Source organism: Coregonus lavaretus (genome assembly GCF_964263955.1).
Source record: "Coregonus lavaretus genome assembly, chromosome: 34".
NCBI lineage: Eukaryota > Metazoa > Chordata > Actinopteri > Salmoniformes > Salmonidae > Coregonus > Coregonus lavaretus.
In genome coordinates this window covers 32,371,187-32,392,073 of record NC_140021.1, presented here as the reverse complement: position 1 = coordinate 32,392,073, position 20,887 = coordinate 32,371,187, and the positions used below count along the sequence as shown (strand labels likewise).

Here is a 20,887-nt window from a genome sequence, read left to right as displayed (position 1 = left end):
TGTTTCATTCGCTCGGATGCATTCTCCAGTGAGATACTGGATGTACATTCAGCCTTTTGTAAATTGAAGGAAATTTATGAAACGCAGCGAGACGAAAGATACATTATTTTGTATGTTCGTTGTTTGGCTTGCCTTTTTTGTCATTTTACTACTCTGACAGAATCGTCTCTATTTCTGCTCATGAGTGAATCATTCTTATTCAGCATGATGAGGTAGAGGGATGCTGCGACTGCTGTTGTTCCTCTGTAATATGCAACGTTGCTTTGTGTCTTTCATACCCAGCCATCTTGGTGTTGCTAAATTGGCCCAATCTGCCTAACAATCCTTGAAGTCTGTTGGTGATACATACTGTAACTGATACCATGATGCCCTGGCACCGATGTCACTTAAGAATGTCCACAGTGACCAGCCAAGTCCATTTCTATTTGATATAGACCTACAGCCCCTTACAATGGAGATACTTCCCTCTTTAAAACCTAGTGTATCATAAACAAATGGTTAAATGAATGGTAGAAGAAGGGTATTACAGGGGTAATAAGGTTCTGCAATTAAACATAAGGCCGATCTGAGAAGAAGTAGAGATTTGATATCCCATAGCCACCAGAGTAGTACTATGCAGGTACTTTTTTTCCAGCCATCTCAGAGCCTAGATATCTTTGATGTTGACAGCTCACTCTTAGAGCGACTAGCTCAGTTGTTGTAGGCGAAAGTCTCAGAGCTAGAAGTCCGATCACATTCATGCATGACCACCGCTAGTCCATTATGGCAGGCCATTTGTTTGCAGCCTATTTGTATGCAGGCTGGTGGATAGTACAGTGCCCCAGTCCTAATTGTCTCACAGTCTACTGAACCTGCACTCAACCACGCTCTGAAAAGGGCCAGAGAGCTCAAAGGGGAGTGTGGTTGTGGTTTGTTTCAAGTAACCTTTCAAATCCAAAATGGTTAAAAAAATAATAATAATAATAATAATCAGGTTGAAGCACATCTTGCCATTAGGGTTCTCTTTACCACTTTAAGGGTGGGTCAGGAGTCTGGACCCAGTGCTGGAACTAGTCCTTGGGTCAACTAGCTATAAAGCCTGGTTTGTGGTTATAAACATGGCTCTGTCTATTTGGTGTGTAATAAAGTTCAAAAGGCTTTATGTGGGTGACTATGCAAAAAATAAAGTTTGTTGTGACAATAGAACTAGAAACAATGAGAATAGTTTCCTCCCGTCTTGCACCTCAAACCGTTGGCTGAGTTGATTGCAGTGAACACGAGTCTTGGTTGAACTAACACCAACGATGTTATGTCGATTGTAGCCTCACAGGAGGAAATGGACCAGGGAGTGCAGTGGAAAAGCCGAAGTGCACACTAAAAGAGAGGATGTGTTGCACAACAGAAAGTGGTGTGTGTCTGTGGCCGCTGTGGCTCCCGATTTCTATCAGACTGCTGCAACGTTGCCCTCAAGAAAACCAGTCTGCAAGAGAATCACAAAGGGCTGCACTTGTGACTGACTAGCCACAGTTGGTGTCCAACAAATTCTCAACCTCTGGTAACATTGTATTCATGTGGCCGGTAGTGTTAAAAGTGTTCGGTAATCTATTGATCGGTGCGATGCATGGTCGATAAACAAGGTCCTAGAGGTTGGAAATGTTTGTTGTGGCCACGTGAATTGCTGGACCTGCTTACGTGATGATTGGACCAGAGGTAGGCCGAGAGGAATATCGAAAGTTGAATATTGTTCAGGTTAAGTTTTGTCGCCAAAAGGTTTTGACTTTGAAGGAACAAGAAAATGAGATGAAAGACTTTATTGTATCTGTTTTGAGAGGACGATATGACTCACTCAGACTCATTTAACATGTGTTTTCAGAACCCGATCTCCGCTGGAGGACTGTGACCTTGGCCAACCGCCAGGCTGGGCCTCCTTCCTCCTGACTGACACCTCCAGAGAGCTTCTTCTGCTGGTTAGTATCAACACAAAGTTGCCCCTAGATGCTGATCTTGGGTCAGTTTAGCATTTTCAACACTAATGGTTAATATTAGAATTGGGGGAGGGGGAAGCTGATTCTACAGTAGTTCTGTGCCTAGGGGAAACTTCACCCTGGAGCTATCAACACCTACTGCTGTCATGTTCTGACTCATCTAACCTGAGGTTTCAACTGCAAGACCACAGCAAAACATGCTATCTGCTACAAGGCCTTTCTATCTGTAAAACAATTTAGTGGAACTTCAGCAATAAGACAAGCATTGTCTTTTTAACTGAGGTCACACTTAAGCATTGTTTTTCTCTCAATTTCAATTGTAATTTTTTTCCTTCAAGTTCCTGTTGGGATTATTTGGAGCTAGAAGAATGCTTGCGTTTCACTTTTTCCCCATCAGGGTCACGATGTGTATACGGTTTGTGTAATGCTGGTATGGAAATGAAGTGCATTGTGGGCTGTGGAATGGGTCTGTGTAATGTGAGTGCCTCAACTTCCTGCTCTGTTCTCCAAGGCCGGGTGGCGGTGCTGCTTATCTAACTAGGGTCGTCACAGGGTCACCGGCGGTTGTCTGACCTCACAGAAGTGAAGCTGGCAGCCAAGACAGTCAAGTGTTTGAACGTGTTCTCGACTACAAACAAGAGCTTAGTCCAGGGGGCTTAGGTCTCAATGTTTTTCTGTCTGATTAATAGATACAGTTTGGCCGGGTTGATGTCTGAACATTTGTGATTAAACTGTTTATTTTTGTAATGCTAGTGTAGTCGATGTGAAATGGCTAGCTTGTTAGTGGTGTGCTCTAGTAGTGCTCAGTCGGTGACGTCACCTGCTCTGAGACCTTAAAGTAGTTGTTGCAGCTTTTGTAGTTATCGCGGCTTTTGTGGAGTGACAGATAACAATGCTTTGTGGGTGACAGTTGTCAATGTGTTCAAAGGGTCCCAGGTTCACTAGGTAACACTTTCACTAGGTCCCTGACCCCTTACACATTCAGTATTTTGTGCTGTTATATCAAAGGTAAGGTGTTCTTCTGTGGAAGCTTATGCGTCTGTTGTGTCTGAATCTGGCTGTATCCAGATGGAGGTTTTCACCGTTGTTTCCTGTAGCACCTCACCTACACAACAAGCCCTAACCACATATAAGCCTAGAATCTTCCACAGCTACACAACAAGCCGTAACCATATCTAAGCCTAGAATCTTCCACAGCTCAGAGACACTGGTACAGTCAGCATTAGAAATGGGTATCTATGACTGAGTGACAACATCATTCCTTTCTCCTATATTTCCTGCTTGTGGCATTTTCCCACCCCTTTTTATATTTTCCCTACAGTCTCCTTGGAGTCCGTTACCATGGCGTGGTGGCTGAGCTGTCAATCTTGGGCCTAATCAGAGATGTCATAGCACACTGCTACATCACCTGCCCACCTCACCCACTCACCACAGCTTCCTAGCTGTTTGTCTGATACAGCTGCAGACAATCCAAGGCAAGCAGTCTAGGACTAAATAAGCCAATTTCATTTAATATGTTTTGTGTGGTGGGTCATTCTATGACGGCTTTAACCACCAGGAAAAACACTTTAAAAAGTGTCAGATAATGACACTTATTTTTGTTTTAATTGATGTGTTTTATTGTTAATAAAACATATGTAAGACATTTATATTGCAAACCATTAAAAAAATATATTTATACAGTATATTGTAGAACACGGTCAGTACCATGAAATTGTCTTGAGTCCTGGTTTAGTGACATATTTTGAGACGTGGTTTAGTGGCATATTTTGAGTACACATTTTTATTATGTCATAATGAAAACAAATATACTAAATATAAACAACTATTTACAGGAAATAGCTCAGCTGTCTTTCAATTCCATTTCACCGGTATTACCACACCATTTTCAAACCCAGAGGTGCAACATCGAAATACTTCCAGGAACGCTTGCGAAACAGACCAAACAGACGAGGCCGGGGTTTGGGGTTTGAGAAGTCAATGAGAGAAGTGAAAAATTCTTCCTTAGTTCTTATATTTCTCATAATCGAAAGGCACAACCTAGATTCGAGCCAATGTCTTAAGTAGTTGAACATGTTATTACTCCAACCTCGTGAAAGTGACAAACTGACACGTTTTCATTTTCGTCCAAAACAACTTTATATCAAAGGAGTGCCTTTGATTTGATGGCCTGCACATGCACAGTTTGGCGTGAGATGACTGTTAGACCCAATGACGTGTTTCTACGCATGAGCTAAGCAAGTCAACCTTCGCCATGACCTCACCTACAAGTGTGATCGGGGATTTCTATTAGAGAAGCAGTTTTCGTCTATCTTCAGTGGTGGAAAAAGTACCCAATTGTCATACTTGAGTAAAAGTAAAGATACCTTTTAATAGAAAATGACTCAACCAGTAAAATACTACTTGAGTAAAAGTTAAATATATAGTTTTAAATATACTTAAGTATCAAAAGTAAATGTATGCTAAAATATATTGAAGTATCAAAAGTAAAAGTAAAAATCATTTCAAATTCCTTATATTAAGCAAACCAGACGGCACAATTTTCGGCACAAGGCATTTGTGTTTAGTGAGTCCGCCAGATCAGAGGCAGTAGGGATGACCAGGGATGTTCTCTTGATAAGTGCATTGATTGGACCATTTGCCTATCCTGCTAAGCATTCAAAATGTAAGGAGTACTTTCGGGTGTCAGGGAAAATGTATGGAGTAAAAAGTACATTATTTTCTTTAGAAATGTAGTGGAGTAAAAGTTGTCAAATATAAATAGTAAAGAACAGATACCCCCAAAAACTACTTAAGTAGTACTTTAAAGTATTCTTACATAAGTACTTTACATCACTGCCTATCTTCATGCTGTCTTTGGACAAGTCTTGTGTTTGTAATGCAAGAGGAGGAGAGCCTTTCTCTCGTCAGAGATCGCATTTATTTTTTGAGATTGCAAAAAATGACCTTTTCATTCAAGACAGTAACAGCCAATGTGTATTTGGAATGGGTATATATAGGAATGGGTAATTGTTTACAAGTTGCTAAGGATCCCATAAAGCCATCACTGATAACCACATATTTTCATCTTCTTCTGTGGTTTGGTAACTTCCTGTTCTTTGACAGACTCTGGCTGGGCTGAAGAAGATACAAAGTTTGGAAAATTCTAAAGTGTGCGGCGTCTGTCGCGCAACGGAGCCTTCAAGGGGGCGTTGCTATTCCAGTCCATTGTGGATGTCCCATTTGAAATGCATGACATCCGGCGCAACGTTACACCTCAATCAGACCGACAGTGTTTTGCGTCAACGCAGCTTAATAAATTCTGCAGTCACATTTTTTATTATGTAAACATTTTTAGTGGATATGTGTTCAACAAAAGTTCAACATTCACCTTTTGCTACTATTTCTGTCAGGTCTACACATACAATTTGATGCGTACATTGGATAAATCCAACAACTGCACCACACAGAACGCACTGCAACTGCCTCTGCAATGCAATGCTGTAAGTTAAACGCAGCATTCCAATGGAAATTAATGTACTTCTGGTGTACCAAAACGCAATAATGCTGTTGGTCTGATCGAGGTGTAAGAGGTGTTGTAACATAGCCTGAGGTAAAGATTTTTATTGCGGCGCTGGTAAAAAAAATTAAACTAGGCAATAGTGCCACCAGGTGGTGATGGAGAATATCAGGTATAACCTACATTTTAAAGATCTTGAGATATGATGGGTTGTGCATTTTAATAGTTTGTGCAAATAGGTTTATTAATATGTTTATTGTAGCTTTGCTTACTGCCTCCATGGTTTAGGCCTATTTTACATGCTGAGTGTAGTCCAGCACTCTCTGTCGATTACGGCTCTTTGGCCTTGGAATCTTATGGAAGCACTGTAGACAACACTACAACATAGCAAATATTTATTCAAAGCAGACTTGTGGATTGTCTTGATGAAGGAGATTTATAGATTTTTTTATTTGCTGAGAACAGTACCTGAAGGCGTTTTACCATGTAAAAATATAAATTACTTTTTTTTCTGCAAACAAATGGCCCCACATCCCCATGCATAGGCAATGGGAGATGATATGTCTGTCTGTCTGGTGGGTGATATGCAGAGGGGTTTGATGTGTCAGCCAAAGACCCTATTTTCTCCACTGACTGTTCTATTATTTATGTTCCTGTAGGGTTAACATGCTCTTTACGTCGGCAACCTCCGTTCCCCTGAGCATCACACCAGCTGCGCTCACTCTCTCTCTCTCTCTCGCTCTCTGTTTCTCTGCCTCTGCTCTCTGTCTATCTCTTCTGTTGATCTAGTAGACGTCTGTCTGTTTTGTAGGGCAGGCCATATAAATTACAATATCACTGTAAAAGTGCAACTGCCCAAATGAATGTTGCGTTCTTCCTGTTGCTCTCAAAATGGCACAAGGTGGCGCCCTAACCCAATTATTTGACACTAGCCCCCCTTAACCCTTGATGCAGTACATGGCAAGATGTTTGCTAATCTGAGGGGTTACTGCAATGTTTGAGAGCTGAGGAGATGTCCCTATTTTAGAGGATGGGCTGCAGCATGCATGACAGCATGCATGGCTTGTGGGTTCAATTCCCGCTGGGGCCACCCATATGAAAATGTATGCATGCACTACTGTAAATTGCTTTGGCTAAAAGTGTCTGCTAAATGGCATATAATATATTTTTTTATATTAAGTTATGCTAATTAATCCAAAGTGGTTTTAGTAGAAAGTTACTCCACATTATGCATGTCAAGGTTGATGCATGTGTAATTATGATTTTGGAATGTTTTAATTTGATATATGGTTAGCTTAGTCCAGGGGGAAATTAAACTGTAGACCCAAATATGTGGGAAATGAAGACAGCTGTTAAAGGACATTGATTGAGATATTTATCTTAGTTTGTTGCGGTACCTAAAGGATTTGTAGCTGAAGCTGGCATGTGTAATACCACTAGCATGGTTCAGAGTTTGGGAGTGGTCGCTCTTCCTCCTCAAGGTCTTCTATATACTTCTGTCCATCACCTCCAGAGGGCGCTCAATGCATTCTAAATAGAGATACCAGTACGTCTGTACCGATATCCGTCGTCTCCACAAACCTCAGCAAGCTCCACTGTGCTCCACCTTTAATCTTGTGAGGGTTCAAAAAAAGTAACATACTGAATCTATGTTACTTAAATGTGCAGTGTACTGTATGTGCTTTTCATAAAAAAATGTAATACACTGTCTCCAAGAGATGCTGATATATAGGCCTATATTCTACCGCCTATAGAGTGTGATACAGTATGACTCAGACACAGTCAAAAGGTAATTTGTGTAGTGTTAGTTTGGGGCTGTTTGCAGGGGGGTATAAAGACGTGACAAGGGATTGAGCTGGGGAGCTGCCTGCGACATGTGACCTACGACATGCAGCCTGTGCCCCCCTTCAGGTCAGGGTGGAGGTCAGGGTGGAGGATTTGGGGCTGTGGGGAAGTGCTGCTCTCTGCCCAATTACACCCTATGTTATAGCTGTCTGCTTGGATAGGTCATAGAAAGAGAAATTGGTGTGCTCAGCTCAAATGTTTGTAGTAACAAAAAGTATTTGGGTGCCGGGTTCAAAAGGCATATACTTGAACAAAGGAAAAACCCATGAATCACATCAACACCATCATCCCGGAAACCCTAGACCCACTCCAATTCGCATACCGCCCTAACAGATCCACAGATGACGCAATCTCAATTGCACTCCACACTGCCCTTTCCCACCTGGACAAAAGGAACACCTATGTGAGAATGCTGTTCATTGACTACAGCTCAGCGTTCAACACCATAGTGCCCACAAAGCTCATCACTAAGCTAAGGACCCTGGGAATAAACACCTCCCTCTGCAACTGGATCCTGGACTTCCTGACGGGCCGCCCCCAGGTGGTAAGGGTAGGCAACAACACATCTGCCACGCTGATCCTCAACACGGGGGCCCATCAGGGGTGCATGCTTAGTCCCCTCCTGTACTCCCTGTTCACCCACGACTGCGTGGCCAAGCACGACTCCAACACCATCATTAAGTTTGCTGACGACACAACAGTGGGACAGCCTATAGGGAGGAGGTCAGAGACCTGGCAGTGTGGTGCCAGGGAAACAACCTCTCCCTCAATGTGAGCAAGACAAAGGAGCTGATCGTGGACTACAGGAAAAGTGGGCCGAACAGGCACCCATTAACATCGACGGGGCTGTAGTGGACATCAAAACTATGAAATAACACATATGGAATCATGTAGTAACCAAAAAAGTGTTAAACAAATAAAAATATATTTTATATTTGAGATTCTTCAAAGTAGCCACCCTTTGCCTTGGTGACAGCTTTGCACACTCTTGGCATTCTCTCAACCAGCTTCACCTGGAATGCTTTTCCAACAGTCTTGAAGGAGTTCCCACATATGCTGAGCACTTGTTGGCTGCTTTTCCTTCACTCTGTGGTCCGACTCATCCCAAACCATCTCAATTTGGTTGAGGTCAGGGAATTGTGGAGGCCAGGTCATCTGATGCAGCACTCCATCACTCTCCTTCTTGGTCAAATAGCCCTTACTCAGCCTGGAGGTGTGTTGGGTCATTGTCCTGTTGAAAAACAAATGATGGTCCCACTAAGCCCAAACCAGATGGGATGGCGTATCGCTGCAGAATGCTGTGGTAGACATGCTGGTTAAGTGTGCCTTGAATTCTAAATAAATCACAGACAGTGTCACCAGCAAAGCACCCCCACACCATAACACCTCCTCCTCCATGCTTTACGGTGGGAAATATACAGGCGGAGATCATCCGTTCACCCACACCGCGTCTCACAAAGCCACGTGGTTGGAACCTAAAATCTCAAATTTGGACTCCAGACCAAAGGACAAATTTCCACTGGTCTAATGTCCATTGCTCGTGTTTCTTGGCCCAAGCAAGTCTCTTCTTATTATTGGTGTCCTTTAGTAGCAATTCGACCATGAAGGCCTGATTCACGGAGTCTCCTCTGAACAGTTGATGTTGAGATGTGTCTGTTACTTGAACTCTGTGAAGCGTTTATTTGGGCTGCAATTTCTGAGGCTGGTAACTCTAATGAACTTATTTTCTGCAGCAGAGGTAACTCTGGGTCTTCCATTCCTGTTGCAGTCCTCATGAGAGCCAGTTTCATCATAGTGCTTGATGGTTTTTGCGACTGCACTTGAAGAAACTTTCAAAGTTCTTGAAATGTTCAGGTTTGACTGACCTTCATGTCTTAAAGTAATGACGGACTGTCCTTTCTCTTTGCTTATTTGAGCTGTTCTTGCCATAATATGGACTTGGTCTTTTACCAAATAGGGCTATCTTCTGTATACCCCCCGTACCTAGTCACAACACAACTGATTGTCTCAAACGCATTAAGAAGGAAAGAAATTCCACAAATTAACTTTTAAGAAGGCACACCTGTTAATTGAAATGCATTCCAGGTGACTACCTCATGAAGCTGGTTGAGAGAATGCCAAGAGTGTGCAATGCTGGCATCAAGGCAAAGGGTGGCTATTTGTAGAATCCCAAATATAAAGTATATTTAGATTTGGTTACTACATGATTCCATATGTGTTATTTCATAGTTTTTATGTTTTCACTATTCTACAATGTAGAAAATAGTAAAAATAAAGAAAAACCCTTGAATGAGTAGGTGTTCTAAAACTTTTGACCGGTAGTGTATATTATTTACATAAAATGTTCTACTATTTTCCACAAGAGCTTCAAAATAAAAATAAACAAAGAAATGCGCACCTGTTGTTGCTCACAGGAAGCAACCTAACAGAAGTTCTTCATTCAGGCCTCTAGGGCTCTCTGTAAGGAAGGCATGGATATAAAATGCCTCTCTCTGTAACAGCAACTTTTCTCTATCACCTCCTCTCTTAAGTGGCAGTACAACCACTAAGCCCTGGAACCTCAGTTGGCTCACATCATGTCCCCACATTAAAGTGTCTGGCTACAGGGGCCTTCTCGTCACTAGTTGTCATGTTGCTCGTGTGAAAAAAATCGTAAAGAATATTTCTGTCAGTGCGGGTTTTTTCTTTCTTCATTCATGGAGAGGTCACCAGGTCTTATCCACAGCACTGCAGTGATCCCCAGGTTGTTCTGTCTTTATGGACTGTACTACCTCAACCACTCTGAGAGAGTTAAAGGGGCAATCTGGGATTGGTACATACATTTTTTGACTTTTGAATTAATGATATAGGTGTAGCCATTGCTTCTTGAAGAATAGGGCCATAACTGTTTACCAAAAAAGTGCCGGGGTGCCACTTGGTTGTTGTTTGAATCCCAGATTGCCGCTTTAATTACATATTTATTACATAAACATTTGATAATTAGGTTTATTACACGATATCAAGTCAAGTGTACAATGGGCTACAGTTTTTAGATAATCCTTTTGGAGAGTAGCTCATTTGAAATGATTCTGTTGGTCTCTTTTATGATGGTGAGGCATCAGTATCTCTCATCACTGACGGTGTGTGCTTGATGAGGAAATATGTATTGATGAAAATGTGTTAGTTTCAAAAGCCCTTTCTCTGTCCTCTGTATCAATAGAGCCCTGTTCTAATGTGTGTGTGTGTGTGTGTGTGTGTTCCCAACAATGAAGAGTTAAAAAGTAAGACAATTGTTTTAGTATAGTTGTGACAACCAGAAGTCCTCACAACAATGGTCAACCAAGGAAAATTCAGAGAAGTGAGGCTATTTGGCTGGTCCTCACTTCTAAAAAGGCTATTTTAGGGTTAGGAGTAAAAGTTCGTTTTAGGGTTAGGAGTTAAGGTTAGGGCTAAGATTACGGTAAAAAGTCCTCACAAGTATAGTAATACAAAGTTGTGTGAGCGCGTGTGTGTGTGAGCGCGCGTGTGTTTGTGTGTTTGTGTGTGTGTGTGTGTGTGTGTAGCTGACTGTAGTGGTTTCCATGGTTTCTGGCTTTGATCAGGTGCAGTCCATAGAGTAGGGCTTAGCTGAATCTCCTGGTTTCATCCCCCCAGTTTTCTCTCTGTGATTTCTGCTGCTTTGGTTGGTTGCTTTGGATTTCAAAGGTTTATTTTTATCTTCAAATATGCAGTTTTTTTTTTTGATGAATTGTAGTTTGCCTCAATAATCTGATGAGTGTTGAATTGTAAAAGTAGTAGGCTACATTGTGATGCAAAACAGGAGATAAAACGTGTGCATTGACTGCAGTAATGCTCCTCGTGGGGAGGTGCTGCATGCCAGCCCCATTTTGGGAAGTGCTCCCCCATTTTCTGCCTGTCATTTCGGACCGGGCCTGGCCGACTGGGCTAATGCGATGTGGCTTGTCACCCGGAGAATCTAGGTCAAGTTTAAAGCTGCCTCCCTCTCTACTGCATCAACCCCCCCCCCCCCACACACAAAATACACCCCCACATATTATAGTCACATATTGTAGACACACAGCATACATCCTTATCTAAATACACATTTTTAGCATTTCAATCAAATATACGCACTTATACATTTGTACGCACACACACAAACTCTCTCCCCATCCACCCTCGAAGCCCCAACGTGAGTTCACAGCCTCTCCACGGAAGTCTGGGGAGGGAGGGAGGGCGTTGTTTTTCCCAATGGCTGGGCATCACTGCCGTAGTAAGAATGGGTTGGCACATGGATCCTCACGCTGCTGCAGAAAGAGGGAATAGTGTAGTAGTGGAATGTCAGCACGATCATCCCCCTGCAGCCCTGAGCTGTTTTTCTTGGACTTTGCTACAGACCCGGAGCCTCAAGCCCAGGAGTGTTTTGGGGCGTTTCCACGGTGGGTGGTGTGTGTCTGTGTGACTAGGAATGACATCCCGGGGTCACCATGTTCAATGGGCGTGGCACTGAATATTAGGGTCTTCAGGGCTGATGCCGAGATCTCATCACTCATCATGTTGTTGTTCCTCCACTGTTTCATTCTCCTAGGCTGTGCCAGTCCGCTCTCAAATAAGAAAAAATAAGAAATATATTTTGCATACAGGAATATTGTCAGTATGAATATTTGTCATTTAGATGTATTAATTTTTTTGAACATGACAGCTATTTGGCCAAAACCAAGTTGCATTTTGCTTTAGGGAAATGATTCACTTAATGCTGGATGCTGGAAAAAACATTCCTTCACTGCCTGTTCACCAGTTCCCCTCGCTCCCCTCTTAATCCACCGTTTTTTGGCGCATTACCTCATCTGTATTAATATATTCATGTACTTTCAAGTCTTACTACTACTGTACCATCTCTCTCCAAGCTCGCCTCTGATTGGCTTCCCGCTTGTTTTTAACGGCACCAGCTTTTTTTGAGTCCATGGATACAGCGCATGGTTGGGCAGTATGGCTTAGCCAATTGGAGAGCGTCGTTGGGCATGCGGTTGTAAAGCAGTGCTGCCTGGCCCTCTCTGAGAGCACGTGATCACCCAGTGAGGGTGTCCAAAACAAAAACAACTACACCCTGTCCACGGGGCCGCGGCTCCCACTGACACATCAGAACCTCCAATACCAAGGAAGGGGCGCAAAACCACCCCCCTCCTGTCTCTTCTCTTGCATTCCTCCACTCTCAGCACTTTGAATATTCCACTCCTCTTCATCTCACACCCCCATGATTTAGAGCAATGGATCATTACCATGAACCTTTACCATAACCATTTCCCATTTATCACTGGTGCATACACTTTGGCTCAAAATATAAACATTTTCATTTTCAATGTACGAGTAGAAGTTTGATATATAGCCTTTTTAGTTAGCATTAATAGGTTTAGCTTTTAATTAGGTTTGAATGAGAACCTGGGGGTCTGTAATTAAACCGTTTAAACCTGTCCTCATTTCATCTCTCATTAGGTTTTCCATAAGCTGGAGGATCTTCTCTTGGACTTTGAAATGCGAAGCCGAAGCCACCACAAATCCCCGTCCTTAAAATGACCTCATTGTAGACTGGGCGAGAGCGATGGAGCTGTGGGCCTTTGATGCTGGGTGCCTGGCGCTGCCCATGTTTAGCTCTCTGAGCCTGGTAGTGGCACAATGCCTCATACTACTCCGCTCAGTCACTCTGCCTCTCTGATAGGGGGCAGTAGAGGACTAGGGGAGAAGCATTGGGAAGGCCTATTCATTCAACAACATGGTGACGTGACTTCACCCCTTCCCCTCCATATGAGGATAATCAACGAGGTGCTCCTGACGACCGTGTGCTTTCGCTCTCCGAGGCTGACGTGAGGAAAACTCTCAAAAGATTGAATACCAGCAGACCAGCTGGTGGGCGTCTTTTCGGAGATCTTCAACTGGTCTCTGTAGTCCCCACCTGCTTTAAGGAAACCACCATCGTCCCAGTGCCCAAGAAAAACCAGGTGACATGCCCAAATGACTATCGCCCTGTTGCACTCACCTCGGTCATCATGAGGTGCTTGGAGAGGCTGGTCATGACCCACATCAAGGCCAGCATACCAGGCACGCTGGACCCACTCCAATCTGCCTACCGCTCCAACAGATCCACAGAAGATCCCATTTCCATCACTATACACACGGCCGTAACACATCTGAACAAGAGGAACACCTATGTGAGAATGCTGTTCATTGACTACAGTTCAGCATTGAGGTGCATGAGGTCTGATACCAACAGGCTCAGAGACAGTTTCTATCTACAAGCAATCAGATTGCTGAACATTTGAACTGGACTGACCACCTGCTCTGATTCTCCCTACCTTAGTATAAATTACACCTGCTGCTACCAGACTCTTATTGTAATACTAAATTCATACACTTGCCTGCCATCCCTCCCACTCCCCAATTCACATGTAAATATTATACTATAAATTGTGGATTCCTGTATTATATTATGCTAAAATATTTATTATATTCTACTGTCATTTACTTTGTTTGTATTATTTTTTTACTATTTCTTATTGTTGTTGCATTGCCGAGAAGTAACCTTCAAGTAAGCATTTCGTTGGACGAAGTATACCATGTGTATCCCGGACATACGACTGATAAAACTTGAAACTATTCCGCCCTTCTTTTCCCTTCTAGCGCTGTCATCTCTCCTGTCTGTCCGCTACCTGTCTGGCTACCACCAGTATAAGGGAGTAGGAAGGTAGCCAGTGAGGTGTCTGGGTGTAGCAGCTGCATTCAGGTCATGTTAGTGGAGACTGTTCTGAAAGAGCCAGGCATGGCAGGAGGCAGGTGGCAGGAGGCAGGTGGGTGTGCCCCAGATGGGCAGTGGGTCACATGGAAACTGGGTCAGTGAGTGCAGGGAGAGGGAGAGATCATTAATGAAAGTTGCAGGGAGTACTAGTGTACAGGCAAAGACAATGTGTCCTCGATGCCTCCTTCAAATGATTACACCAAGACTTGTTTAAAAGGATAATACTTGTATTTATTCATCATGACTTATTCAACCACAAGAAGGAAAAATGTAGTGACTAGCCAATAGCTTTATCTTGTCTCTAGTCATCACTTTGTCAATTACCTTGCTTCTGCACTCATTCACTGGAAATTATTTTCTACTTGTCACTGAGCTTCACTCTGTCACTAAGCTTTACCTTGACTTTAACCTTAATCAGCTTACTCAGGTTTACCAGTACTCACTCAGCCACTGAGTTTGTTTTAACCTGCCACCAGAAATCAGAGTATTTACCCTGTCACCAAGATTGAATCTCTCAGCCATCTCCACCTGTCACAAGGTGTCTTCAGTCTAGCTCAGTGTCACTACTAGCCAGCAACAGCACTTAAATGTCCAAGAAAATGTACCTTCAGGGACAATAACGTTTTTCTTATCTTCTCTCTACCTCGGATCCAATGCCATTTCCTGATCCAATGCCATTTCCTGATCCAATGCCATTTCCTGATCCAATGCCATTTGACCTTTGTCTCTCAGTACAGTACAAACCCAACAGGCCTCTGTGCTTTATAGTTGTGGAGAGAAGGTGTTGTCTTGCCAGGCTGTCACTCCTGATTACATAACACACAACTCCAGACAGGGAGTCAGAATGACCGATATCCCACTGGCTGCCTGGCGCGTGGCTCTCTGTCAGCCTACGGCGGAGGAGGAGGTATGGGTGTAACACTACCTATAGGAGTAGTCATAATGCTGTAGGACCACTCGTAGACCCGTATTCACAAAGCATCTAAGAGTAGGTGTGCTGATCTAAGATCAGTTTATTTTTTTTGGGGGGGGGGCCTGATCCTAGATCAGCACTCCTACACTGAGATGCTTTTTAAATATCGCCAATAGACTACAGTCATAAAAGGACCAGTCAAAATACTGTAGGGGCAATCATAGACTTCTATAGCTCCTGAGTCTGGGCAGTGTGAATGCTCCAGTTTGTCCAATTCTGCAGAACTGTACATGCTTGTCTGTTCCGTATTTTCCGTATTTATTATATTTCCTCAACGTGGCTTTCTAGGGAATGACTCAGTGCTGTGACAGACAGTCTAAGTGCACCTCGGGACTGGAAGGTTCTCTGTTGTACAGTAGCGCGTACAGAATGTGTGGTCCTGTACCATACTCCATTCTGTCCTCAATTTGAGTCATTGGCTAGGAATGAACTTTCACGACATGCTTTGGAATAAGCTCTGCCCTGTCAGTATTAGGAACATCCATAGGGTGGGTGTGTGGGCGCGCACGCATATGTGTGTATGTGCGTCTGCGCACACACACACGCGCACACACACACACACGCACGCACAAACACACAAAACATGGGAGCCTCTTAACCGACAGTGCCGACAGCAGGGGTTCCCTCTGCTCGGTTTGGGGGTTGGTTTCACCGTTTTTTCCCAGGTACTACTGGGTGAATCTGTGGGCCTTATATTGACACTAACGAGAGGGGCTGGGTGAGGCAAGGGAAGGATAGGGGGCTTTGTTCTCACACTACTACATCTGAGGTGAGATTATCTCTCCTCCCCACACACCCCTCTGCCGTCCTTTTCTGGGAATCAACTGCCTCGCTTACAGGAAATCTGACTGGTTGAAAACAACCAGAGATGGAAATTCACTGTGTTTGAAGCAGTGTTTTTTGTTCACGTGGCATTCACAAACAGTACAAGTTCCTAAACGTCTCACTTTTGCACCGGGAATCAGATCATGATCATCAGATCAAGTCATTTGGTATTGTGAGGACAGTCATTGGTCAGGATCTGAACTCTGAACCCTGCTAGGTTCACATCTGAATTGTTGTACAGGGTATGTGTCACATAACAAAGAAGCTAATTTAAGACTGCTTATAACGGCTGTTAGTATACGCTAAATGTAAATGCTTATCTGCAGGGAATTGAGCAAAGCGGAGAAGTCACACTCAGTTGAACTTGGTCTCCGAGGCAGAGTGATTCCCGTAAATTGTCCCCTATTTTAGGTGGGCTTTTTGGGGACATCTGGTGGGCCAGGGTTCGGTACAGGAAAACCACAAAGTGCCCATGGGGGCACATATGAGGAACCAGGGTTGACTAGCCCCTCAATACCACAACACGTACTACTTCCCACTACTAACAAACCCATGTATTTTGTGTACTTGCCTCCACTCATGTTAAACAATATTGTTGTGTTTTCTCCTTTTGTCTCAACAGGTATCGTAACATGGGGAACCTACTGAAAGTCCTGACTTGCACAGATCTGGAACAGGAGCCCAATTTTTTCCTCGATTTTGAAAGTATGTTTTTGGGGGGAGGGCTTATTTATTACAATCCCTATCTACACACTTGAACTTCCAATCATACTTATTTTAGTGGTCCCCCGTCTTACCTCTCCTCACCCCCAGAGGCTACAGAACCTAATCTATTTCCCATTTGCATCATCAGCTCTTCTCTTAGCCATGCTGTTGCCGTAGGATTGGATGTTCCGAACATAATATTACATTAGAATCTACCTTCCACAACATTGAATTTCTGGATTGGAGTAACAATTAGAAAGGAGATGTAGCCTAGGCCTACTAGCCTATAGCCTCTTCACTTATATCTGTAGACTCCCTCCCAGACATAGAAATACCCACTTGATTGTCTTCCTGTGTCCACTAGATGCCCAGCCCACGGACGCAGAACGAGAGGTGTGGGAGAAGGTGGACCTGGTGCTGAAGGACGCTAGAGGAATCCTGGACGAACTGCAAGCATACAAGGGAGCGGGTGAAGAGATCAGAGAGGTCAAATACTAAAAGCATCACCAAACCTTCATTCATACAAGGGAGTGGGCCAGGAGATCAGGGTGTCTCAGAGTAGGATCTAGGATCAGATCCTGCCCATGTCCATGTAATTGTAGCCATTGTGATCTAAAAGGCCAAACTGATCCTAAATCAGCAGTCCTACTCTGAGACGCTTGATACATACGGCCCCAGAAGGTGATTAAACTACTAACTAGATAAACTACTAACTCGGGATTAAACTAGATACTAACTAACTTCAGACTTTATTCAGCATCTTGTCTTTCCTGTCCCCCAGGCGATCCAGAACCCCAGCGACGATGCGTTACAGGAGGCAGCGTGGACGGCCGTGGTCCCCCTGGTGGGGAAACTCAAGAAGTTCTACCAGTTCTCCCAGAGATTAGGTACGTACTTGGGGCCTGATTTTTAGGATCAGTTTCGCCTTTTAAGATCACAATTAATAAAGATGACATGGACAGGGCGACCTGGTCCTATATCAGATCTCCTAGATGCTTGATACATACAGCCCCTGTCCTGAGCGTCAGGTTAGTGTCAGATATGTAGCCCTACAAAACAACACCAACACCAACACCTGCCTGAGACTAGTGATGTGTCCTTCAGAGCTTTGTGTAAAAGGTCAGATACACGCCTCTACCAGGGGTTCACTAGCTACAGCTTCTCTAGTGGTTATATGTAAGATACACGCACTCCTCTCATGACCTTAACCATCTGCATGCGCAATCACATCAGCGATATCGGCTGCTGAGCTGCAGAAATGTACATGCATAACCACACACACACACACAAACATGCACAGTGCACACACTCCTAGCCATCATCAACGTGACGCTTGCTTGCGTTGCACTCCAGCTAGATGTGATACCCAGAGCTGAGGACTCCTTATTACCTTGGAGACAGAGAGAGGGGGGATGCTAGCCTAGCCTAGTGCTGCCTGCTTACCGGTGACCAGCAGTCCGTCCCTGACCGCTTCGCTGACCTTAACCCCTTAATCCCAGTGACGGCTGGCTGAGACTGCAGTCAGTCAATGAACACAGTGGGCACCAGCCCACCAAGGCTGTGTTGTGTGGGTCTGTGTCTGTGTTATATAATGAAGTAGGTCGTCTCCCTATCCCCCTCCTGCCCACGCATCCGTCCGTCCGCTCCACTGCTCTGACTCCGGGGGCCACCTTCGCCTCAGCTGCCTCCTGCCTGACATGCGAGACGCTCGCCGACCTTTTCCGCAGACTGCCTCCGCTGCAGACAGACAGAGAGGATGGCTGCTGGCTGAGAGATGGCTTATAGACCTCTCTGTGTTTATGTTTTTCCGAACATTAGTATTAATATTATTAATTAATTAATTAATATGCCATTTAGCAGACGCTTTTATCCAAAGCGACTTACAGTCATGCATGCATACATTTTTGTGTATGGGTGGTCCCGGGGCTCGAACCCACTACCTTGGCGTTTCAAGCGCCGTGCTCTACCAGTTGAGCTACAGAGGACCATTAGAAACCACCTTCCACAATATTGTAACTGTGTCACTCCTCATTTGGGTTTAAGCACTTTAAGTAATGCAAGATGTAGCTTAATTAAATGTTAAGCTTCCACCAATAGAAGTGTTCAGGACAGGAGTCCATTGACAGCAGGGTTGGAGTGAATACCTGCCAACCCTCTGACCCTCCCACCCATCCCCTCCTGATCCCCTCCTCTCCCAATGTGAACAGAGCTGAGCAGCGCCTGCCTAGTCCACGTACCCACATTCCGCTCGCCTGCTCTGCCGTGACCTGATGGGCTCAGACGTTCCCCCCTCCATTCTCCTCCTCCCCTTCCAGACTCTAGACAGATACGAGGCCTAAAAGCAGCCCCATCTCAACTTCTGTTTTGACTAGGGAGAAAAAAAGTGCATCACTAAGGCCATTTTTAATCAGCCCTCATCCTCCTCGCTGCAGCAGAAGCAATACGTTGTCCTAAGCAGATGGGGGTCATTACAGAATAGCCAACGTGCTCAATTTACTCACTGCCAGCTCGCAGTCTGCCTCCGAAAAACCTCTGTCTGCGGATCTGTGTGTCTATCTTAAGAGAGCATCATGGCTAAAGGTCTTCATTTGTTTTTGTCTGGTTTATAGCAGTGTGTATTATGTCCCTGTGTTCTACTGTAAGTGGTAATAGTTTTAAATAGATACTCAGTCACGATTATGTGCAGCCAGGTGGAAGTTAGTGTTATTGTGCAACCAGATTACACTGTGTGTGTGTGTGTGTGTGTCTGTGTGTGCTTGGGTCATCCGTGTTATATCATTATATTAAATCTAGTTGTCTTAGTGAGTCTAGACTGTGAATGCTTCTTCAGTTTCTGACTGCAACCACATTTTCCCTCATGGATGGTTTTGCCATTGTTTATTTATGGTGAGCATGTTGGTGCTTTCGTTGTCTTGAGACATGGAAATGCAAACAGAAAAGCATTTGGGTATCTACTGCATTAGCTCACTCACTGCCTTTATAGAAAGTCAATGTTGGGAAATGCACAGCTGGCCAGGATACTAGTGGGGGAGTGATATATTTTCCATTACCTAGCTTTTGACTACAGAGCTGTGTGGTTTTCCCCATTTAAAGCCATGTAAAGTCTTCGTATTTACCTACTGTCAAAACAATGGCAGTAAGCCTGGATGAATGGAGCACCCCCCACATATCTCATTACAATGAGATAATTAGTCTCATCTCCATCTGTTTAGGTGATTTTCCCATCTCCCTCCCCCACCCTAAGAGACAGCTCTTCCCTAGACCCCCCTCCCCATCCCACCCCACCCCCACACTGTCATAGGGCCCTCGGCAGTGGGCACCATCACCACTCAATCGCATGTCCCTGTTTTGTACAGCTACCCCCATCAGGGCAATTCTATTTGGCACACATTATGTACTTTACGATCGTTCCGTTTATTCGGCAGATATTGAGCTTATCATTCAACTCACAAACAATCCACAATTGTATATTTTCTTCCTCCCTCCTCATCTCTGACACCCTCTCCTTGTCCCTGTCTTACAGAGGCAGGACATTCTAGTTGGCATTTGATATCATGATGTACTTCATGATTATTACGTTTATTAGGCAGATATTTAGCTAATCAGTCACAGCACACAACAGTCTCTAACACCATCTCCTTGTCCGTGTGTTACAGAGGCGGCGCTGCACAGCCTACTGGGAGCCCTGACCAGCGAGACATATAACGACCCCACGCAGAACCTGGAGCGCGAGCAGGCGCTGGCCAAGCAGTTTGCCGAGATCCTACACTTCACACTGCGCTTCGACGAGCTCAAAGTACGTACCGTGACATCCCTGGCCGCCATTTCCTCAATTTAGCCCAGAGTCCCCACCGTTCTCTCATTTCATCCGACCCTTGATGTGATCCTAAGCTATAGCTTTGTGTGGTGCTGTTGTTGGCATGGTTACGTTGTTATTATGTACATGGTGTACCTATTCCTTCTGATAACGTGCGAGCTAACTCTCGTTGGCATGACGAGGTGTTAATACCTATATTTAGGTGTTAGTGCTGTACACCATTAAGCCTCAGCCAATTAACAGATGATACAACTTGGATCCTTATTTTTTATCACCAGCATTTCTGGGGCCGCAATTGTTTTTGCAATAATTTCCACAAATGTGGGGTTGACCCAACTGCAGTTCCCCCCTGACTTTGAATACCACTGGTATACACGCGGCTGGAATGAATGAACAATGAGGTTGTGGATCAGGAAGACGAATAGGATAGTGTAGTAGGCTGGTGCTTTTTGTTTGCATGCCAACTGGCACCATATGCCCTATGTAGTGC

The 20,887-nt window shown here is 44.2% G+C and overlaps 1 protein-coding gene across 1 annotated transcript in view; it reads left to right on the top strand.

The window, feature by feature from the left end:
* LOC311109034 (CYFIP-related Rac1 interactor B-like) overlaps positions 1–20,887 on the top strand; it is a 45,052-nt gene that overhangs the window by 17,254 nt on the left and 6,911 nt on the right. Inside the window, exons 2-6 of the mRNA XM_084151819.1 lie at positions 1,853–1,946; positions 16,498–16,580; positions 16,945–17,066; positions 17,362–17,467; positions 20,237–20,376. Of these exons, the coding sequence (XP_084007945.1) occupies positions 16,508–16,580; positions 16,945–17,066; positions 17,362–17,467; positions 20,237–20,376 (441 nt within the window). The 5' untranslated portion in view covers positions 1,853–1,946; positions 16,498–16,507. The remainder of the gene's footprint in view (positions 1–1,852; positions 1,947–16,497; positions 16,581–16,944; positions 17,067–17,361; positions 17,468–20,236; positions 20,377–20,887) is intronic.